The 24,353-nt window shown below is 38.5% G+C and overlaps 1 protein-coding gene across 7 annotated transcripts in view; it reads left to right on the forward strand.

The window, feature by feature from the left end:
* Positions 1–314: 314 nt before the first annotated feature.
* The window catches only part of LUC7L3 (LUC7 like 3 pre-mRNA splicing factor), a 26,269-nt gene continuing 2,230 nt past the window's right edge, over positions 315–24,353 (forward strand). For 2 of the 7 annotated variants that reach the window (XM_025995924.2, XM_025995921.2), the window contains exons 1-10: positions 316–620; positions 11,719–11,785; positions 14,814–14,853; positions 16,036–16,180; positions 16,604–16,678; positions 17,675–17,779; positions 19,131–19,292; positions 19,684–19,967; positions 20,795–20,955; positions 24,340–24,353. The exon at positions 24,340–24,353 is cut by the window's right edge. In XM_025995924.2, the coding sequence (XP_025851709.1) occupies positions 522–620; positions 11,719–11,785; positions 14,814–14,853; positions 16,036–16,180; positions 16,604–16,678; positions 17,675–17,779; positions 19,131–19,292; positions 19,684–19,967; positions 20,795–20,955; positions 24,340–24,353 (1,152 nt within the window). In that variant the 5' untranslated portion in view covers positions 316–521. Of the gene's footprint in view, positions 621–11,718; positions 11,786–14,813; positions 14,854–16,035; positions 16,181–16,603; positions 16,679–17,674; positions 17,780–19,130; positions 19,293–19,683; positions 19,968–20,794; positions 20,956–23,024; positions 23,151–24,339 lie in introns of all 7 variants that reach the window. The other 5 variants (XM_025995922.2, XM_072747480.1, XR_011999702.1 and 2 more) reach the window with 4 other exon arrangements.

Below are 24,353 nucleotides of genomic sequence, written 5' to 3' on the forward strand. Positions count from 1 at the left end.
CGTGATCAGACACAGGAGTGTGCACACGGGCTTCAGCTTCCTCCCCGGGGAGACGGTACCGACCGCACCGCGGGGTGCCAAAGGCTACCCTACCCCCTTTCCTCATCTCAGCACGGACGCTCGCATCGTCCCGCGTGAAGGAACGCGGAGGCGGCGCGCGCCGGGCAAGGCAGGCGCGCAGCGTCACGGAACCGCGCGGCCCTCGGCGCAGCCCAGCGCGGAGGAGGGCGGTGCCACTCGGCAGGGGCGGGATCCCAGCCCGGCGGCGACGGGCCCCGCCCCCGGGCCGGCGGAAGCGGGGCTCGAGCTCACCTCCCAGACCTGGGCGTGTCCCCGCGGGCGCACGCGCGCGCACGGCATGCTGGGAAGGCGCCCGCGCGGCGGCCATTTTGTCTTATCGGCTCCTCATTAGAGGAGGCTTTTGGGCCTGCGAGCGGGCTGAAGGGGTAGGCGACCGTGTCGCCGGCGTTTCCTTTGGCGGGTGCCAGGGCTGGTGGGAGCAGCCGCCCGAGAAAAGCACCATGATTTCGGCCGCGCAACTGTTGGATGAGTTAATGGGCCGGGACCGAAACCTCGCCCCGGACGAGAAGCGCAGCAACGTGCGGTGGGACCACGAGAGTGTAAGTCCCGCGGGCCTTGGGTCTGTGCCCGGGCGCCGTGGGGGAGGGGAGCGGCGCGGGCTGGGGCCCGGCCGGCCGGCGGCGCGGTGTGGGGCGCGGGCCGCGCGGGGTCGACTGTCTGATCCTGTGGCGGCGAGGGAGGAGCCCGCCCGGGTCCGGGGAGGAGGATGATTTGTTGTTGTTGTTTTAGTGTTGGGGAAGTCCAGGAGGGCCCTTGGCACGCTCGAAGAGCACCTTAACGAGGCAGGGAAACGCGGGAAAGGAATTTATTACATTTTAGAGGCTCTAGAGTTTTCGCCTCGTTATGAAACAGGGGGGGAAAAAAAAAGACAAATTCTTCCGTTATTTGGGTGGAGCGTCGTATTGAGAGCGAAATTTCTGGCCAGGGTTGCTGGTAAAAATCGCGGCACCCTATTTATCCCTTCAGTAATGGTTCGATTTCGACGCTTCTGTGAGGAAATTTAGGTTTTTAAGAGGTCATGGAACGTGAAGGTAAGGTTTCCCGTGATGATTTTACAGATACTGTCGGGGCGGGGGGGTGCAGGACGTTTTAGGAAGCCCTTCATGTAGATGGTTGTCAAGGGTTTTTTCTTTCACGTAAAACACTCCTTCGATAAGAGTACACGTATCTTGATGAGCACTGAGAAACGTAAGAATTGTTGAATCACTGTATTGTACACCTGAGACTAACAAAAGTGTTCGTTATACTTGGATAGAGCAAAACTCACTTGGTCCTTCTTTACCTTTTGAATAGGGGTAAATAGAAACCCGGTTTCACAGGTGAGACTTGAGAGGCTGCCCAAGGTCTCTTGGCAAGTTAAGTGGCAGAACTAAACCCAATATTTGTAGTCTTGTTCACCTTCCACAATTCTGTCGAACTGACTCTCTGCGGATGCCAGTGTCTTTCAAGTGTTTTGAATATGGAGCGTTATGTTTATGTTAAGTCTCAACTTGAAGAACAGGCGTAGATTTTTAATTTTATTGAGCTTGCGGTTATAATCAAACAGCATGGTAATTTAAAGGCAGTTACTAATCAAAATATATATACTACAGATAGGCTTTTTTAAAAGGCTAGTTGCTTACTCTTTTTTTTTTTTTTTTTTTTAAAATGTAGGTTTTGGTCAGAGTAAAATTTCTCTTTTGCAATGCAGGAAAATAAGCAGGTGCTACATGAGTCCTTTCCGTGTCTTAACAAATAGTGGCTAAAGCTGTATTGGAGTGTTGCTTGATTCCAAAGTAGCGTGAAGGATTATGGTAGAATTTATTGTGTGCGGTCAAATTCACACATCTGTCACTGACCTCAAGAGGGGAAGCTTTTGGAAAGCCTGCCTGCCTTTCTTTCCTGTTTTGTTTTTTTGTTTTTTTTTTTTTTGGTTTTGTTTTTTGACATTGGGTTTTTTCTCCCTGCTTGTTAAAATAGGAAGATGAGTAACTTTGTTGCTTGTTTTGACCCTCTTTCTAGGCATTTGTCAGAATGAAGTCAGTTTTGTTTTGTTTTGTTTTGTTTTGTTTTTTACTACTTAGGAATCTTTCCATCTTGCCTTGCAAAGAAAAGAACATTATAATTTAGGACATTTGGATTAGAGAGAAAATTGCTTTTGATTGCCTGGTCATCAATTGGAGTAGTCTAACATCTATGCCTCCTTGGTTTTGAACACGTGTTGTGGAGAAACTTTGTTTTCCTGATTGTATTTTATTGCCACATTGCTCTCTATACCTGGGTTTATAGTTAGCAGTGGAGCTGTGGAATAGCAACTTGGTCTTATATCATTTGAGCTACAATCCTTCTCTTATGCCTTTAATGGTAGGTTGGACTTCATTCTCTATTCAAGTATTTGAAAAAATCAATTACCGATTTCAGATTCATGTCTGTAGGGGTGGGGGTGGGGTGGCGGGAGGAGGTTGGTGTTGACCTGGAACAAAGCACATGGCCTAGTCTAACTATAACTGAATGACTCCAGGGTATAATAAAGCTGTGGAAGCTCACGGCATCATTTCCGGGTTATTTGCATAGTCTTATGCTGTTGGTTGTTAGTGGTAAAAATCCTGGAGGAATGGACAACCCTAGCATATACTGTAAAGGTTTCAGGATCACTGCAACCTGATATTACCAAATATTTTTACATTCCTATTCTAATCTTGAAAAATTTCCTTGCTGCATTTGCACTAGATGGGAAAAGCTGTTTCGGCTGGGTGGAGTTCTTTTGTTTAACAATTGAAATGGAAACTTTACCTTAGTGGTAAAGGTACTTTTTGGAAGTCTGTGACTGACTTGTGGAATTTGTTTTAAATGCAGATTTCTGTACCTCATCCATAAGAGATTATGATCTGTAGGTCTGAGGGAAAGCTCCGGAAATCAGGATTTTCTTTAAATGGCCTCTTATGCATTCTAAAGCTTGTGCACTACAGTTTCCTGACACACCTGGGTTTTTAGTTGTGAGCTAGTAGCACTTGAGGCTTCATTTTAAGTAAAGGATGCTTCGGTGATGCTAATTATTGGTTTTTCCTTTGTTTGTAATGGTGTATATACGGAACCACTATCCCGGTTGAATCTTGGAAAGTGCTTTACTGGGGTTTTACAGGCCTTTCCAGCCAGATTTGAGAGGAAGTTTTCAGCTAAAGTCAAATTACTTTTATTTTATTTTTTAAGGTTTTGTTTATCTGTTCATGAGACACAGGGAGGGAGAGAGGCAGAGACACAGGCAGAGGGAGAAGGAGGCTCCATGCAGGGAGCCCGACGTGGGACTTGATCCCTGGTCTCCAGGATCATGCTCTGGGCCGAAAGCAGCGCTAAACCGCTGAGCCACCTGGGCTGCCCTTAAAGTCAAATTACTTTTAATACTATTGCAAGGATTCATTCATATATCTTACTGCCTTGTTTATTAATATTTTACATTTCCTTGAGATTAATATTTTTGCATAAAGCAGTTTATTTGCTCTGTCCACAGCAAGGAAGAAACCATGTGATTTTTAACTACCTATTGTGAGTACCTTTCAGTTAGTGTCCACTTGGGGATATTTCAATGTTTGCCAGAGAAGGCATGAATAAATAGCTTTCACATTAGCTGAATAGATTGTAGGGAATTTCTCCCTCAAAAAATTATGAGAGGAGGGAGGGGCAGAGGAGGGGAGAGAGAATCTTAAGCAGGCTCCATGCCCAGCACTGAGCGCAGCACAGAACTCCGTCTCACGACCCTAAGATCTTGACCTGAGCTAAAATCAAGAATTGGACACTTAACCCACTGAGCCACCCAGGTGCCCCCTATTTTTAATTCTTTGCAGGGGACTTTATTTATTTATTAGATTTATTTATTTATTCATTCAGAGAGAGCGAGAGAGGGGCAGACACACAGGCAGATGGAGAAGCAGGCTCCATGCAGGAAGCCCGATGTGGTACTGGATCCCGGGTCTCCAGGATCACACCCCGGGCTGCAGGCGGCGCTAAACCGCCACCAGAGCTGCCCTGCAGGGTACTTTAAAGTTTGGTATAGAATCTTCATTATCTTTTGTATAATATAACAGGAACTTTGTACTTCAAAAAGAGGTTTTTACATTGTAAATCTCAACCCAGAAATGAAATTATTTAACTGTTGACTTACCTCTGATTCTGATAATATCCAAAATGAGATTTCTTTTATAATTTATCAAATTCAAGTATGCCCCCCCCTCCCCGTTTGGTGAAGATTTAGTAATTTAGGAAGGTAATTGAACTAAATGTTCCTTTCTAAAATCTTCAGGATGTTAACAAATATTTTCATCGACACTGAAAACTATTTGGAAAAGAAAAGCTAAAGCTCTGTCCACATTTTTACTTGTAAACTTTGAAAATTGGTAATTATAGTGCATGACATCTAAGTATTTCACTAGATTTAATTCAGAGTCACCAAAATATTCTGTCAGAAATGTAGGCATTTCTGGTCGTATTCTGTAGTACATGTTAAGTGTTGGGCTTCTTCAAATTGGCACCAGTCTATGTGTTGTATGTGTATGTAACTGTTGTTTGCTTTTTCTTCCCAAAACATATACAAAAGTAGAGTGAATATTATAATGAATTCTCTATGTAACCATACCCAATGCAACATTATCAACACATTGCCAGTATTGTCTCTATATTCCTTATCCTTTCCTTTTTTGAAGCAAATCTATCATTTAAGCTTTAAAGACATCATCATACATCTCTAAAATACAAGGATTTCAAGAAGGCATAACCACAATACTATCATCACATTGAAAATATTAAGGTATTTCTTTAATATTTGTTTGATTCCTTTAAGAAAAATGTGTGTCATTAGAGTTGATTTCTTCACAAAGGGAGAGAGTAGCTTAAGTTAGTAATAATAGTGCTTCATTGTTTTATGAAATATGTTTAATTTTTTCATCATTTCTCTTTTTTTAAGATTTGTTTGGAGGGGAGGGATGGAGGGAGACTCTTAAGTAGACTCTGTGGCAAGGGGTCACAGGGCTCCATCTCATGACACTGAGATCACCACCTGAGCAGAAACCAAGAGTCGGCTGCTTAACTGACTGTAGCATCCAGGTGCCCCCCCCAGTTTTCTCATCATTTCTTAGTTGTAACTTGGGGAAATTTATTGTATTCGTTTATTCAACGAAAATGTAGCACTATAATAACATAGGTAGGCATTTGGCTTAAGAACATCATCAATCTGGTGGCAGATATAAAGGAGTAAACTTGCTTTTGTAAACAATGTGGCACATGCCACAGTAGGACATGTATAGGGTCTAGAAAAGCACACATTAGAGGGGCATCTAATAATCTAGACTGGCGTATGTACTTGGGAAAGGCCTCTTACAGTGACCCTTAAGTACTGGGACCTGAAGGATTGGTAGGAATGACCCCAGGGAATGGGAGAGAAGACAGATGTTACTAGAGGCTGGAGAAAATCTTAGGCCTGAAAAATTGAATAGTGTTACAACGGAGTCATTGTTTTTGTTGGAGGAGAGGACGTGTGGATAGATGGTCAGGAATCTGTGTTTGAGTGCTTTTTATAAGCCTTGTTCAAAGTTGGAACGACTAAATTACATTGGGAAACAATTGAAGACTTCTAAGCAGGAGGTTGAATATCAGATTGACTGTTGTCAGCATGATGAATTTTTAGATAACCTGATGTAGAAATTGAATAAATAATTCTGTTGATGATTTGTTTATAAAATGGAACTTGTTATCTCATGGAACCAAAAATATATCCACGATTGTTAGTAACTTAGAATACCAGAGAAACTCTCAAAGACATTCACAGACAGTATTTTAGCTAGGGGCCTGTATTATAGTTCTGTTAGAGCATATTACAGTTGTAAAGACATTTATATGTCCTTTAATGATTTGAAGGCTTTACGATCTGTAATAACAACTATCTGGCCTGACTGTTGGGTGAGAAACAACTAGGAATTCAACTGACTTGGGAAAGCACTTTAACAAAAATAATGCAGGCGGCATTGAAAATATTTGATTAGCTCAAGGGAGAACTGTTTGATTCAGGTGGGTGTAGAAAGACAAAAATCAATGTTTTTCTTATTTTTAAAACATTTCAGTGTAACTGTGCTTACAGAAATATACTTATATTGGTTAATAGAATGCAATTTAAGTTTAACTTATCCTACACAATTTGGACCAAAAATTGGTACATGGCTTAGGCTTTAAAAGAATTTGCAGTCTGATTTGTTTTTCATCTTACAAATGTATATAAAAGATCAATAAGGTATTCTTCAGGTACTTTTGTTATCAGAAGTGGTCTAAATCGATGACCAGAATGGATTGTGCCTTGAAGAATTGAAGAGTAAATGCTTAAAAAAAAAAAAGGTTTGTTACGGTGGAAGTCTCAAAAAAAAAAAAAAAAAAAAAAAAAAAGGAAGTCTCAGCAATATTCTGAGTTTTCTGAGTTACTTATGCTTGCTTAAGTTTTCCAGTGTGTGTGTTAAGTCCTCTTTACATTAAATAATAGTTAAAGATTGATTCCATTAACATATTGGGAGGGAATTGATTTTATTATGTTTTCCTTTGAGTTTAGCATCATTAAAATTATTATTACTTTTAAAGATTTTATTTATTTGATAGTGAGAGCCAGAGAGCACAAGTGGGGGGGGCAGCAGGAGTGGGAGAAGCAGGCACCCCTAAAATTATTTTTCACCAGAGGAGACATACTTACTGTGAAAAATTAAAATTTAACTTAGAAATAAACTGCCCCATGCTGGGTGTAGAGATTACTTAAATGAATTTTTAAAAAAATAATCTTAAAAAAATAAAGTGGAATTTATTTTAAGTGACTTTTTTTTTAAGTGACATTTTAATTTTAAAAAGTAGAATCCCCTCCCAATAACAAATTCCCTTGGAAAACTTAAAAAAATGGTATGTGTCTGAGCCTGTCCTGATAACTTACAGACATATACCTATGTATATATATGTGTGTGTGGGGGGTATATATATATGTATATATACCTGAAAACTATAGGTAGCTCAATATAATATTATGTAATACATAAACGTTTAACAATTTTCATTTTTATTGTGGCATGTTTCCTTGTTGGTACATAGAAATCTACCTTAGTTGGGGTACCTGACTTGTTTAGTTTGTACAATGTGTGACTCTTGATCTTGGGATCTCGGGGTTGTGAGTTTGAGCCCCACATCGGGTGTAGAGATTACGTTAAAAAAAAAACTTAAAAAAAACTTTCATTAATTTTTTTTTTCTTCACTGGTAGTAAATTCACTAAAGGATGATATTGAGATTGAACTCTTCTCATCAGTGGTGCTACCTTAGATTTATCAGGAGATAAATGACAAGAATTTTGGCTATCCCACTCCCTTGGTACCTATTACCCCTTCCACCTTGGTTATCCGATTGTTAGCTCCATGATGGATATTTAGTGAAGACTTGCTGACTAAAAGATTGTTAGTATTTTTAGTTAAAGATCTTAGTGGGGGATCCCTGGGTGGCTCAGCGGTTTAGCGCCACCTTCGGCCCAGGGCATGATCCTGGGGACCCGGGATTGAGTCCCACATGGGGCTCCCTGCATGGAGCCTGCTTCTCCCTCTGCCTGTCTGCCTTTGTGTGTGTGTGTGTGATGAATAAATAAATATTTAATAAATAAATAAATTTATTTAGTATATAAATAAAATCTTAAAAAAAATATCTTAGTGGGATGTCTGGGTGGCTGTGGTTAAATGCCTGCCTTTGGCCCAGGGTGTGGTCCTGGGGTCCCGGGATCGAGTTGCATATCAGGCTCCCTGCATGGAACCTGCTTATGTCTCTGCCTTTCTCTCTCTCTCTCTCTCTGTCTCTGTCTCTCATGAATAAATAAATAAAAATCTTTAAAAAAAAGAAAAAGAGAGAGAGAGTGATCCTTAGTCCCTGGGGTGGGTTAAAAGAGGCAGTCTAGGGGTGTCTGGGTGGTTCAGTTGGTTAAGTGTCTGCCTTTGGCTCAAGTCATCATGATCCCAGGGTCATGGGATCAAGTCCCACATGGGGCTCCCTGCTCAGCTGAGAGCCTGCTTCTCCCTTTTCCTCTGCAGCTCCCCCTGCTTGTGCTGTCAGATAAATAAATAAAATCTTAAATAAAAAAAGCAATCTAATTAACTAGAGTTTAATGAATAGAGTAACATTTTGATGTGCTTACAGTAGTATCTTAACTTAAGGAGTGTTGAAGAATGGAAAGAACATACAGAACCTGATTAGAAAAGTGGGTTCTAATCTGGATTCTGTAAATAGCTAGATGGCTTTAGGGCAGGTTGAATGGTTGATCTCCCTGGTCTCACATGGGGTGATCAGACTAAGTTGTAAGTAGCACCTGGTTAGCCCGCTGGCAGGCATGTCTTACCTGGTGTATATAGTGCCTAAAACCATTTTTTAAAAAGTAACTGAAGTATTGTAAAAATCAGACAAATTGCCCATCTCTCCCAGTGTAACAAACATGTAATTTAAAGTGTTATAATCTCCTGTGAAATAGTCTCCTTTTTTAAGTATGAGGAAACCAAGGCAGAGTTAAAGTCTGTAGTTCACAGTGGGTGTCAGCCCGGATTGAAACTCTGCACTTTGTTGTCTATATATATGTTTACCCATGCCCATTTCATACTGTTACTTTTTTCACATACTGTTTTTGTTTTTCTTATGACTAGAATGTCTTGCAGTCTTTTTACTTCTGAATCTAAGTACCAGTTCAGGCTTTACCACCTGATGACCAGACATTCCTGACTAAAATCACTTCTGTACCTGGTGTTGCATATATATTCTAGTATATTGTATTTTTTGTTTTTGATTGTCTTCATTAGACTGATCTTGAGTGGGGCTTACTCATTCTTGGATTTCCTGAATTGTTTTTAGCACATAGTATTTATTAAGTGATTGTTGAAGTGCCATTTTTTACTTGTTAAAATTAAACTGTCACTTAAAGGCCACTTTATTTTTTTTTTAAATTTATTTAAGTAATCTCTATACCCAGCATGGGGCTCAAATTCACAACCCCAAGATCAAGAGTTGCATGCTCCACTGACTTGAGTCAGCTGGGTGCCCCTCTTGTTTTCGTGATGAGCCATTTTTGAGGATCCTAGAGATTGACACAGTTTAAACAAAGGAATAGTAGTCTTATATTAGTTATGATGATAAATAGGAACGCTATTAAAAATAAAATCAAAATAAGATGCACAATAGTAAAGTTTCATACCTATGAGTGCTGTATACTAAATTTAATTTTAAACTATATTACCATACAATTTTTAGATGTAAATAATGGTAAATGCTGGCAGTAGCTATTACTAAGCTCTTATATGTAATTATTACAGTTATTGGAAATTTGTTAATTTTTGAGCCCTTGAAACCAGGGTTAATAGTCTGAAAGATAAATGGCATACCTTGTCTCTTTCCTCCCTCCCTCAAATAAAAGAGATGCCTAAATATTTTTTAAATTGAGTATTGGCATTGGTATTTTATTGTGATACACTTAATGTGGATGCCAAGTGTAACAAATCAGACTCTTTGATAATTGGGAAAGTATATAGCATTTTTATTTTTTAATTTTTTTAACTAATTTATTTTTAAAGATTTTATTTATTCATGAGAGACAGAGGTGGGGGGGCAGAGACATAGGCAGAGAGAGAAGCAGGCTCCATGCAGGGAGCCCAATGTGGGACTCGATCCCAGGACTCTAGGATCCTGCCCTGGGCTGAAGGCAGACGCTTGACCACTGAGCCACCCAGGCATCCCAGTATATAGCATTTTTAAATGTTACATGGACACTGAAAGTTTGGAAATAATTTGAAAGAACATTAACTATTTGGGCATTTAGGAATCTTTTTAATAATTTATAAGAATACTGTTTACGTTCCAAATAATAATTAAAAAAAAAACAGTATTTAGAAGAACTGCTAAAGAAAAGAAAATGATACAAAGATACTCTTGACATATGGCTATGTATAACAGGATAATATTAATATAAAACTAAATCTGCTGTTTAGATATGATTTTTTAAATATTTTTTTTTAAGATTTTATTTATTTGAGAGAAAGCAGGAGGAGGGAGAAGCAGACTCCTTATTGAGCAGGGAACCTGTTGTGGGGCTTCATCCTAGTAGGACCCTGAAATCATGACCTGAGCTGACAAGCCACCCGGGCACCCCTGATTTTTGAATCTTTGTTCTTTACGACCTTAATTCTTCTGGACACAGTTTATGGAACCATATTCAAGTGTGAAACAGTTGACCTTTGGGGTGCTTGATTGGCTCAGTCAGTAGAGCATGCGACTCTTGATCTTGAGGTTGTGGGTTTGATCTCCACAATGGGCGTAGAGATGATTTGTAATCTCTGCTCCCAGTGATTTAAAAGTAATTTCTATGCCCAACATGAGGCTCAGACTCACAACCCTGAGATCAAGGGTTGCATGTTCTACTGAGTCAGCCAGGTTCCCCATGGAGATTGCTTTAAAAAAGAAAAAAAAGAGTTGATCTTTAAGGAAGAATATAATTTCAAATTTAACATCCAGTCCTAACATCCAATCCTCAACAATGAAGTATTATAAGAAAGAGACACTTTGGAATTGTGCTTAACAGTTTTTGGTTTCTAGTATATAGAATTAAATATCAACTAGAGCAGTCTTGAGATGGATCTGAAGAAGTTTCAAAAGTACTGATGGAGAGAATTAGAAGTTGGTTTCCTGATTATAGTCTGCTCATACTGTAGGAGCCTGAGCCCATCAGGAGTTGCTCAGTAAAGTGCTGGTGTATGTGACAATATCCAGTACATTGTAGTTAGTTGAAGTCTGGATCTTGGGCAGCCCGGGTGGCTCAGTGGTTTAGCGCCACCTTCAGCCCAGGGCATGATCCTGGAGACTCGGGATCGAGTCCCACGTCAGGCTCCCTGCATGGAGCATGCTTCTCCCTCTGCCTGTATCTCTCTCTCTCTCTCTCTCTCTCTCTTTCTGTCTCTGTCTCATGAATAAATAAATAAAATATTAAAAAAAAGAAGTCTGGATCTTATATTGATCCAGATTGCTCTAAATAAATGTTTTTTTTTTTTTTAAATAAATTGTTTATTTATACACAGAGAGAGAGAGGTGCAGAGACACAGGCAGAGGGAGAAGCAGGCTCCATGAAGGGAGCCCGATGTGGGACTCGATCCCAGGACTCCAGGATCACACCTCGGGCCAAAGGCAGGCACTAAACCGCTGAGCCACCCAGGGATCCCCCTGTTATTTGTAATTTAGATAGTGATTTCCAAATCCTAATCTGTAAATTGGTTCTGGTCTTTAATAAATTTAGAACAATAATAACAGTGTAGGTTTTTTTTTATTTTAATAAAATTTGGTCTCTGGGTATCTTTTCCATATTTGTTGTTGCTATGTGGGGAGAGCAGTGATCAAAAGTAGATAGTAGAAAATATTAGTAACTCTTTGTCCATCCTGCACATTTTTTACTAAAATCTGGGAATTTGAAAGTCCCTAAATTAATGTCTTTTAACAAATGAAATCGTTCTTATTTGGTTAAAAGATAAAAGCTTAAGAAATGAGACAATAGTAATTTGGCACCCTTTTCCAATATACTTCTAAAGCTGAACAATTTTTAAAAGTTAAGTACTTTTGTTTTTCTTCACTAGGTTTGTAAATATTATCTCTGTGGTTTTTGTCCTGCGGAATTGTTCACAAACACTCGTTCTGATCTTGGTAAGTGAATTTTCTGTGTAGCCTTTATCAAAGTATGATGTAAAATAAAAATTAGTACTTTATAAATTTTGAAAAGTTTTTTCTTATATATAAGGTTTGTTGATAAAATGATTTTCTTCCTGGCTTAGATTTTTGAACATATTAATAAATGCCAGTCTAGTTAAACATGGTGGCTTAAGTGAACATACATGTCTATTTCCATTCCTTCCCAAAACCCTCCACTAAAATGAAAATTTAAAAACAAAAAAGGTATAAACAGAAGAGGAGATAACATTAGAGATATCAACACATTTTTTGGAAGATGACAAGCGGATGGAAGAGTAGCAGCAGATTCAACAGAGCAGAGAAACCTGTACTCTAAAAGCCTGCAGAAGGGGATAATAAAAGGAAGTGAGTGAGTGATCAGCAGAACCCTGGACAGGCTCAGCATTTGGAGGCACCAGGTACCATAGCAGTCAGAGTTGAATCATGGGGCTGAAAATGAAAAATTAGTCTAGTTTAGGATCTCTCAACCTTGACATTTGATATTTTGAACTGGATAATTTTGTTTTAGGGGGGCTGACGTTTAGTAGCATTTCTGGCCCCACTAGATGCCAATAATACCTCTCAACTGTGAGAACCAAAAACCTCTCCCAACTAAAAAGGCAGTGCCAGATGTCCTTGGAGGGACTCTTTATACCTGTGCATCTGGTGATTATACCTCTCCTACCCTTGCCCCTGAGAAGACACTAGGAGGTGTTTTTCTATAGAAATTGGACCGAGACTGTAGTTCATCTGAACCACAGAAAGAAAAAAAAATTGAATTTTCTTCTCCCAAGGATGGTACATAATTAGTATCATTCTAGAAATATAAAAGAGAAGTTAATTCATTAAGCATGGTGCTTGCTCTAGAGCATCAGAAGCCCATTAGGGCTGGACGAATTTAGATATTGGGATTCCAGACACAGCACAGGGCAGTAATGAGTAAAATGAGACTTATTAAGAGAGTTAAGTCTATATTCTTAATAGTGGGGTTTTCCCATTCCCTTCCTCTGCCCTGTTCCTAGAAGGATACAGCCAGATGTTTTTCCCCAGGCAGAAGAGAAGAGGATTCTTTAGAGAAAGTGAACAGTTCCAGAGAAGTGATCTACAGGTACTGACCCTTGGGGAATCTAAAAGAATTTTGCTGCTGATTTTCCTGTGGTAAAGCCCATAATAGTTGACAAACCCTGCCTGTGCATACCAACTTCCAGTTAGATTTTGGAAGTGATTTGCCAGCCAAGGAATACCAGTTAGACATTTGAAGGAAACCTTCAAATAATAGATTAGCCAAAATCAACAGGGGAGGGGGGAAGTTTAGTGGAATTAGAGATGATAGGGAAAGTAGAAGAAAAGATACTGAATTTTTTTTTTTTTTAAAGTAACCTCTATACCCAACATGGGAACGCCTGGCCCTGAGATCAGGAGTTGCATGTTCTATCTACTGAGCCAGCCAGGTGCCCTAAGATACTAAGTCTTAACTAAATTTAGTATCTTTGGAGAAATAAGAGAGGATATCAGGAATAGGGTGTTATTATAAAAAGAGAACTTTTGAAAAACCAGAAAGAGCTCTTGGAAAATAGGACTGAAGAGTGAAATAAAGTCAGTGTAAAAGTTTGAGAATAAAATCAAAGAAATTTGCTGGAATATTGGGTGATCCGACAGAAAAAAACTAAAATTTGAAGAAATTCTATTAGTACAACACTAATTAGGAGTTCTAGAGAAAGCAGAAGGAAGGACATTAAAAATTTTGCAATACTGAAGGACATTAGATTGAGTGTGTCCTTAAATGCTCAGCACAAAGGATGAAAAATGATCCATCCCAAGACATACCACTGAAATTTCAGGGTGGTGGGGGTGGGACAGGGACACATAGGATTATAAATCAGCATGGCCTCAGATTTGTCAGTAACAACACTGGAAGCTTGAAGACTTTGGAGAAACACCTTCAGGATTTTGAGCGAAAAAATATTCCTAGGTTAGCTATATAGCCAAACATTCAAAGTATGAGAGTGAAAAAAGACATTTTCAGACATGCAAGATCTCAACAAATTAATCTCCCATGATTCTTTTCTCTGGAAACTCCACCAACACATGGGTATAAAACCAAGGAGAAAAACGAGATCCAGTAAACTTCATCCAATACAGACCAGAAAAGGAACCTCTCAGGATGACAACTCTTACTAGTGAGTTTAGAAAATACAGAGACCAGATCAAAGCAGAATAGAAAGCTCAGGGGCAAAACTGAAGCTGGTTATCTGATAGATTTGGAATCTTGAGAGAATGTAGCTGACTTTAAAGTGTTTGAGAAGAGTTCAGAATTACAAAAAACTAATAAACGAAAAGAATTCCAACAGAAATATGAAGTATATCCTAAGTCGTCATAATGCCCCTTTTGTTTGGCTCAGCGGGTAACAGTACTTGCACAGTCAAAATATAAAGTGTTTATTTAATCTAAAAACTTTTTTGACATAAAATTTCGATGTCTAAGATATACCAAGAAAAAAACTGAATAGTTTAGAAATGTGGAAGTATATTCCAGAAGGCATAGGTGACATGAATGAAATTGCCTTCTGGAAATAGGAAGGAGTAGGGCTCAAACATCCTTGTACTTATTTGGCTTCATTTGTGGATGCCCCAAATTAGTAAAAGATGAGTGGTAGACCATTGGTTCACCCTCATCACGGTTTTTTCAGGTGACAGTGGGTACAATTTCTTTCCTCCCATTACCTCGTTTTTCTTCTCTTTTCTTAACCATATAGTTGCTCTCCATTATACTGATCTTAAAGATTAAGGAGAGCAATTTTCACGTGTTTACTAGGGCACATTGTTTTGTGGCTCAATTTAGGTAATACAGACCATTCTGTGATAAAATGGGTCTCTCTCTCTCTCTCTCTCTCTCTCTCTCTCTCTCTAAGAACTTCTTGTTTTGGTGCGAGAAAAGGTTAACATCACCAATAACTTCTACAATCATATTTCTCATTCTCCCCTCCCCCCGCCCCCCCGCCAGGTCCTTGTGAAAAAATTCATGATGAAAACCTTCGAAAACAGTAAGTTATCTTTTTTTGGTCATTTCCCCTTACTTAGTAGTTCTTTGTTTTTTTGTTTTGTTTTTTAAAGACTTTATTTATTTATTCATGAGATACACACAGAGAGAGGCAGAAACACAGGCAGAGGGAGAAGCAGGCTCCATGCAGGGAACCCGATGCAGGACTTGATCCCGGGATTCCAGGATCACGCCCCGGGCCGAAGGGAGGCACTAAACTGCTGAGCCACCCAGGCATCCCCAAAGGCAGACTCTCAACCATTGAGCCACCTAGGTGCCCCTGTTCTTTGGTTTAAAGGGGACAAGGATTGAAGAAGTAACTAGAATTAGTATAAAATCAATGTCTTGCTGAGGTTATTATACATTAGGTGGGGTGGTAGAAAGTCATAGTTACAAAAGTGATACAATCATTTTTTAATATGAGTACCATAATAATATGTACCTAATATGTACCATATGAGTACATATTATATGTGTAAGTTCTGCTGAATGTTAAGCTTTTTGTCTGTATCATGTTTGTTTTTTATCAGTCCTGATTTTAGAAATAAAACTTGTCCTGGGGCTAGGGTCACAGATCCAGTATTGTGATAGAGCTGGTGTTGGTGTTCAAGCACCTAGATTTTCCATATTTTAAAATCCGTGCTCTTAACCACACATAATACTAAGTACTGCCTTCCCTTTATGAGGTTGGATAAGGGACTAGAAATGGAACTTTTTTTTTTTTTTTTTTTTTAAGATTTTATTTATTTATTCGTGAGAGATACAGGGAGCCTGACGCGGGACTCGATCCTGGGTCTCCAGGATCCCGTGCTGGGCTGAAGGCAGCACTAAACCACTAAGCCACCCAGGCTGCCCAAGAAGTCCATTTCTAGGGATGCCTGGGTGGCTCAGCAGTTGAGCATCTGCCTTTGGCTCAGGGTGTGATCCCAGAGTCCTGGGATCAAGTCCCACAGTGAGCTTCCTGCATGGAGTCTGCTTCTCCCCTCTGCCTATGTCTCTGCCTCTCTCTGTGTCTCTCATGAATAAATAAAATCTTGAAAAAAAAAAATAGAAATGGACTTCTTATGCACCCGGTTTACTCTTCAGAGTAAATGCAACAGTCTCTATAAGACTAGTTAAGATAGAATATGTGAGTTGTAATGGATAAAGATTTGGAAAGAAAGAAATTCTGTTTGTTCTTAACCAGGTATGAGAAGAGTTCTCGTTTTATGAAGGTTGGCTATGAGAGAGATTTTCTGCGATACCTACAGAGCTTACTTGCAGAAGTAGAACGTAGAATTAGACGGGGCCATGCTCGTTTGGCATTATCTCAAAACCAGCAGTCCTCTGGGGTGAGTATGAAATTAATTTGTAGTCTTTGTAAAGTGTCTTTGTTCTTTGGAGACCCAGAGACCTCCCTAATATTGAAACTTGTGGTCAGGTTCAATAATTTGTGCTCTAGAATGACATAAACTTAAAAGTAACTCATTTTTTCCAGTCTTTATTAGTAGTACTCATTTTGCTACTCATTTAGATTTTTCTCCTAATTATCAGCAACTGATAAAATATGTAATTGAGTACCAGAAAATGAAGGTGACTGGGTTACTATCCTTGTGACACAACATTTTAACTTTTTTTTTTTTAAAGATTTATTTATTCATGAGAGACACAGAGAAAGAGGCAGAGACATAAGCAGAGGGAGAAGTAGGCTTCATGCAGGGAGCCCAATATTTGTTTTTTATTTATGATAATACATTTTATTATCTCTTCAATAGGCAGCTGGCCCAACAGGCAAAAATGAAGAAAAAATTCAGGTTCTAACAGATAAAATTGATGTACTCCTGCAACAGGTAAGAATTGTGTTACATGAACAACAAAATATTTGGAATAGACACTTAACCAAAGAAGTTAAAGGGCTGTCAAATACATATATGTAAAGATGCTCAAAGTCATTAGTCTTTAGGAAAATATAAATTAAAGCCACAATGAGATATTTATTGTATCTCTGTCAGAATGGCTAAAATTAAAAAGATCATTCCAAGTGTTAATGAAGATGTGGCCAAACCGGAACAGTCCTACACTGCTGGTGGGATGTAAGATGGCATAACCACTTTGGAAAAAGAGTAGGTTTCTTAAAAAGTTAAAAAAGATCCACCATGAATCATTCCAGTCCTAGATATTGATCCAAAAGAAACAAAAGCATATATTTACAGACTTGTATATCAATGTTCATAGCATCTTTGTTCATAATTGGCAAAATCCCTAAACTGGAACCAGCTCAAATGTTTGTCAGTAGGTGAATGGATAAATGCTATGATGTATAGTAGAATAGTGCTCATTAATAAAAATGAATCAACTACATGTAATACTGAGGGTAAATTTTAAGATAATTAGGCTGAGCGAAAGAAACCAGACTTAAAAAAAAAAGAAATAAGTACATAATTCCATTTTTTCCCATAATTCCATTTATATAAAATTCTAGAAAAGGGAAACATCTATAGTGACAGCAGATCAGTAGTTGCTCAAGGAAGAGGTGTACTACAAAGATTTGGGGTGATGCATGTGTTCATTATCTAGATGAAGGGGTTAGTTTCATGGTTGTCAAAAGTTATCAGATTGTGCACCTTAAAAATATGTAGTTATTGCATGTCAAATACACTTTATTAATGCTGTAAAAAAAAAAAAGTTGATTTAACCCAAAGATACTTCAATAAACAAAACCAAATGAGAGACCCAAAACAACTCGAAAGGCTAATGAAGTTTGGGGAAGAACAGAAAAATACTTGAATAGTTGGTTAGAAAGGAGTCTTGACCGCTTTGCCTTTCTTTTTTTTAAATTCCCTTAGATTGAAGAATTAGGATCTGAAGGAAAAGTAGAAGAAGCCCAGGGAATGATGAAATTAGTTGAACAGTTAAAAGAAGAGAGAGAATTGCTTAGGTCCACAACCTCGGTGAGTAGCAACCTCATTTTGATTTATCCCGGCTGTTTAGCTGTGAATTACTAGGACCTCTTCCTATTTGACAGTCTTAGTAAACAGTTTTCTAATGTTCTAAATCAAGAGCTGCAAATTGTATCTTGAAGGGCCACACAGTAAATAACTAAGTTTGTAGTCCACAGGGTCCCTAGCAGCTACCAAGCTCTGGCTTTATATTATGAAAGTAGCTTTGAATAAGCATAAACATTTGAATGTGGCTGTGTTCCAATAAAACTTTATTTACAAAAGCAAGCTTCTAGCTGCTACATGCCAACCCATGGCTTAGATCATGACTATTCATTGGGGCCTGGGTTGGTCTTTCTCTCTCTTTTTTAAAGATACATTTATTTTTAGAGTGTATGCGTGCAAGTGGGGAAAGAAGGAAAGGAAAAGAAGCAGACTCCTCACTGAGTGGGGAGCCCACCATGACCCTGAGATCATGACCCAAGCTGAAATCGAGTCGGTTGCTAGACTGAGCCACCCAGGCGCCCCTTAATTTTCTTGTTAAAATAAATTACCCCATACATACTTACCTTAGCTCAAAATTGGTATACTCAAAGTATTTTCTACTTTTTTGTATTAATTAGAGAATGTAATATGTATGTTTTGGATATTGATGGTAGGATATAATTGGCCAATGGTTCCTAGATATTGAATAGGATATGTACAGATTATGCTTAGTGAATTCAGTTTCCTAAGCATTTTAGGGGGAAACAATTTTTTTTTTAAGATTTTATTTATTTATTCATGATATATGTATATATAGAGAGATGAGGCAGAAAGGCAGAGGGAGAAGCAGGCTCCATGCAGGGAGCCTGACATGGGACTCAATCCTGGGTCTCCAGGATCAGGCCCTGGGCTGAAGGCAGTGCTAAACCGCTGAGCCCCCTTGGCTGCCCCAATTTTTTTTTTTTTTTTTTTTTTTTTTTAAGTAAGCTCTATCCCCATTGTAGGCTTGAACTCACAACCCTGAGATCAAGAGCCACATGCTCTACTGACTTAGAGCACATCTTTAGCCTTTTAAACCTAAGAAATGAATTTGGACTAGAATAGGTACCTTTCTGAAAGACAGTTAACCTTTTTCAAGGTGGTGTGAGCAATTCATTTGTTACAATTGAGTGATGGGGTCTCAACACTTCTTTTTAGTATAGAAAGTTGGTTGCTGTTGCCTTGCTTCCTTGCTCTAAAAGTTGATTAGTTGCTGCTCAATATTAGAGTTTTGGAGAAATACATGGAATTAGAAATCTATTCTAGATTTTAAGTACTATTTTGGATTTTGTTCTCTCTTCCTCAGATACTCTTCTAATAAACTGATTTATCATTTTAGACGATTGAAAGTTTTGCTGCCCAAGAAAAACAAATGGAAGTTTGTGAAGTATGTGGAGCCTTTTTGATAGTAGGAGATGCCCAGTCCCGGGTAGATGACCATTTGATGGGAAAACAGCACATGGGCTATGCCAAAATTAAAGCTACTGTAGAAGAATTAAAAGTAAGTTTCTTTCAAGCATGCACTTTAGCCACAGCTAATACTCTGTTTTAGGAGGGCTAAAAGTTGATCACATAGAGACATAGGCCTCTTGTTGATATTTTGCTTCTGTGTCTTACTTGAAACCGATGATCCCTATAAAATTTTAGTGTCCATCAGATTATCAGAGCACTTTATTTTCTTCATGCTCTTGTGTCAGGAATTTGGGAGACTATCCCTAAGGACTTAGTCAAGTAATAACATCTTGCATACAAACATGGTGTTGGAATTTCTGCATTTTTCTTTTAGGGTGTGAAATTCCGTAAGTTGATCTACACATGCTTTACATTAGGTAACCATTATTTGATAGTGTTTTTAAGGGTATTCTATAAAAATCAAACTTGTTTTCTTTCAGGAAAAGTTAAGAAAAAGAACTGAAGAACCTGATCGTGATGAGCGTTTAAAAAAGGAGAAACAAGAACGAGAAGAAAGAGAAAAAGAGCGGGAGAGAGAAAGAGAAGAAAGAGAAAGGAAAAGACGGAGAGAAGAGGAGGAAAGAGAGAAAGAAAGGGCAAGAGACAGAGAAAGAAGAAAGAGAAGTCGTTCACGAAGTCGGCATTCAAGCCGAACTTCAGACCGAAGGTGCAGCAGGTCTCGGGACCACAAGAGATCGCGAAGTAGAGAAAGAAGGCGAAGCAGGTATATAGAGCATGCAAGACGGTGCCTAGTGTGTAACGAGTAAGCCCTGAACAGTAGCAATTGCCAGTGTTATCTTTGTGGTCCTTGGGAAGTTCTTAAGTATTGTCAGGCATTAGGATGGAGTGGAGTATGAGAGTAGAATCAGTAAGCCAGTCTATCTTCAAGGCAACTTCTTTTTACTTCCCACCAGTCGGAAGAGGTTTGATGCACTCTTCCTAGGAAGTACATGTTACCAGATGGTCTCTTTAAGTGATTCTATTCTCACTGATTCTAAGAAGACATTTAAATTATTATAAGTCACTTTGGTAAAGTTACCTACTTTTGCTTTGGATGACATCATGCAGAACATAACTAAAATGTTTTGTAATTCTTTAAAAATATGGAAAATGAAATCCATTTTACTGTTTGTAAGAGTTGGGATTGAAGAGTTTTAAAAAGCACAATGATAGGGGTGCCTGGGTGGCTCTGTCGGTTAAGCGTCTGACTCTTGATTTCAGCTCAGGTCATGAGATAAAGCACCACATCGGGCTCTCTATGTTCAGCATGGAGCCTGCTAAAGACTCTCTCCCTCTCTCCTCCCCACCTGTGTGCTTGCCCTCTCTTTCTCAAAAAAAAAAAAAAAAAAAAGATTAAGTACTATTTGAGAAATTAAAGTTAGATTTTCATTCATTTTCAATTCTTAAGATTTCTACTGTAAATATGTATTAGTGGACTCTGCCTTTTAAGGATACTTGATCTTGTTAATGAATGGCGTATAATTGTCAAGATTTTTTTTTCTCATTGTAACGTCAGCTGAAGTTGTTTTTCTTTTGTTTTCAATTGTGAAGAAGTAGAGATCGACGAAGAAGCAGAAGCCATGATAGATCAGAAAGAAAGCATAGATCTCGTAGTCGGGATCGAAGAAGATCAAAAAGTCGGGATCGAAAGTCCTATAAGCATAGGAGCAAAAGTCGGGACAGAGAACAAGATAGAAAATCCAAGGAGAAAGGTTAGTTTATGTGAGAATTTAATTTATTAATAAGAGACTACTTCACACTCTTTTGTCCCCACTCACATTTCTTTGGGCATAGGCAGAGTTCCATTTCAAACCGTATTCTTCTTTATACTTACCACAAGCACCATTCAGTAGGAAACAGGCATTATTTTCCCCTTTTCTGCTCTGATTTGTGTGAATGATAGTTGACCTGATGTTTCCTTAGAACACGTTAAAACCACATCCTTCATTTGTTAACTTGAAGGTTTATTATCCCTATTTTTCCAAGTATTGCATTACCTTTCAGGGTTATTAGACTATAGAAATTATTAGCTTGTTTATTGGCAACCTTTTTTTTATCTGCTGTGTGTTCCATAGTATGTCTTGCAGAGTAAGTGTGCTGTGTTGCATTGATCCTCATGTGCAGCCTTCATTTAACTCTGTAATTAACTTCTGAGTTTGCAGAAGTTGAATACCTTACCTATGTCTTAACCGTGGTTTCTATTGAAACAACATGCTCTTTCCCTTCTACTTTTCCCTTTGGTTTTCTGTGGCATTCCGATGGCTGGAATGCACTATTCACTGCACTGTTAATGGACTTTTTCATTTTGTCTTCGGCATGTTTTCACATGGATATTCTCATCTTTTAGCTTAGTCTTCACTGAAAGATAATTATTTTAATCATCAGGATCTCCTTTCTGTATTTTCTTTAGATTCTTTGAGCATCTTTCATTTTGTATTGACTGGGCCGTTCTGCTTTGCATGGTTTTTAGGAATGAGAGCAAGGGCCTATTTCTAATTTTCTTGGCTCTGCTTGTTCCATCCTGTTCTGCTCTCTGTGTCCATGTTCAATCACCCAACATATGTGCTGCTGTGTTTTGAGTTTATTAAACTGGACTTTTATGTGACACCCATTTCTTAATTTCTTTTATGGAACTATTCTATGGTTTTTGTTTTTTTGTGGGTTTTTTTGGGGGGGCAGACATAGGTTTTTGTTAGACTGAGTTAGAGAACTAGTAGCACAAACATTGGACACTTTTGGTCGTACACTTTCATTCTTCCTCAAATAGGTATACCTTTTCTTTTAAAAATATTTACATATATTTGGATTTTTCTGCAACATGGAGCCAATTAAACTTACTGTCATGAGCTTTAAGATTAGAACTTAATTCTGTGATTCAACACACAGTTGCTACAAATGATTAACTGATTTGACATTAGTCCTAAGAAAGTTTCACCCAGCCTTTTTTAAAGACTTTTTTAATATAATGTATCTTTTGGGTGAAGGGTCTAATCTCAAGATCCAGACAGTGAATGTCAGAGATCAAATTAATCATTTGTCTTTGAGAACTAAAGCTCTTTGCTATATCATACTTCATGTCACTTAAAATAGTTGGATTTGTTCTCGGGAACAAAAGCTAGCTAGCCTTCATAACTGTGATCAACGATGAGCAGTAAATGGCTCTGGCCTGACTAAAAACAGACATGTTTGTGTCATTTCTGGATAGAGCACAAAGATGTCCTGAATTGTTGAGCTATAATAAAATCCTAATTGTAATAATGACATCATAGAAATACTAAAACACTTGCTTAAGTAAAGAAGCTGCACTGTGTTTGGTTTATGGAGAAACAGAGATTATTCCTGGTGAGGTACAGAGGAAGGAGAGAAGATTTAATTTGGAGAAAAGCTCTGCATCAGGTCCACCTTGAAAGATTGGGAATGCATTATAGATTTGTCTTAAACTTGGGGATCTCTTTTAGAAATGATACAATTTATTGACTTTTGAAAATGCCATGTGGGCATTCAGGCTCTCCTAGGTATATAAATGACGGAAGGCCTGAACTCTGCAGGAACAGCATTTGATAATGGCACAAGAGGTGGAGTTCACTACTCCAGGTGCTGTGATGGAAGCACTTCAACTCCACAGTGAAAAGTGGTTTCTTCCACAGACCTATATTTCTTAACACCAACCAATTTAGAGTTCTCTCTGTCAAGAGAGTTTCCTTTTTTAATCTGTAGCCCTGAAATCCACCGTACTTTGTGGATGTCCTTAGGACTATTAAGATCTACCATATCTACATAGGGCAGAAGATAAGATTATTGGACTGACTACTAGTCCTCTACGGGGCAACAAGACGACTCTTCTTCATTGAAGCTACCTGTGCACCGGAGAAGCCCATAAGGCACAAAGGGAGGACTTTCCCACAAGGTCAGTTAGAGCACACTGTACTGGCACAGTTCTCATAAGTCGACGGACAGACATGGAGCAAGTCCTGCAGTCAGCCACTTGGACTTTGCTTCGTGTGCATTTTGCAAGTCTTATGGACTGAATATGCTCCTTCACATAAGTTCTTCAGTTCTTCCATTCTTTGAATGAGTGCCCCCTGCCACCACCATATTTTGTTTTCATTACCATCCCTCTCCCAGTTACATGCTGTTGTGTCTTAACAACTTTGTCTAGAATCTGTAGAGGGTTGTGCTTCTCTTAAAACGTCTTTCTGTCTATGAACTACTCTGCTAGACCAGCTATTCTTAATGTAATTTTAAGGGGAAAAATAATTTTTCCACAAAGTTTGTAGTTTGCATTAACATTTTCTGTAGAAATCATTTGTTAGGCAATACTTGGAACTGAAAAGGCTGGATATACTTGCTCCGTGTACCACTTTTTGCCCCTAGTCTGAGGTTTACCATTCCAAGGAAAACAGTGGGAGAAAAAGTTGAGATTTACTTTTTCCATTCTTTATTTACAGCTGAGTTGAATTTTATTTTTCTTCTTTTGGAAAAACAACTCTGAGATGGCATATATATTACTTTTCTTAGCAAAGCACTAAAGTTCAGTACTTGGATTGAGATCTGAGATCCACTTTCTTTCATTGGGCTTGTTCCTTTTAGGTGTTCAAATATGTACATATGTAAGTAATCTTTTGTATTAAAAAATCTATAGTTGGAGAAACATGCCCATTTAAGTGTTCAGCTTTTCACCTTTTGCAGTTACTGTTTTTACTTTTTTACCTTCATAATTTATTTCATGTGAACAGTTTTTGTGTACTATCTTCCATACCTTTCCCATTGCGTTTTGATGTTCCTTACGCAAATTGAAACTTACTTAAATCTTAGATCCTGCAGTCATTTGGAGTTGCTCGTACTTAATAGCTTTTCACCAGTTGGACAGAATTTGCCTCCTGTTTACCTTTTGCTTTCTCTTAATTCCCAGTTCAGCCCTCTCCCTGTTTCATAAATTACAAATTTTATCCCTTTAATAGATTGACCAAACTGTGTTACTTGCAGTCTGTGGGAAATAATTGTCTTTTCTCTCTCAATTGTTTCACTTTTCAAAATGTCATGTATGTATTGTATTTTACTTTAAAATCCACGATCAATGTCTTCTTTTATGGCAGAAAAGAGGGGATCT

This window comes from Vulpes vulpes, chromosome 2 (genome assembly GCF_048418805.1).
Source record: "Vulpes vulpes isolate BD-2025 chromosome 2, VulVul3, whole genome shotgun sequence".
In the NCBI taxonomy this organism is placed as follows: Eukaryota; Metazoa; Chordata; class Mammalia; order Carnivora; family Canidae; genus Vulpes; species Vulpes vulpes.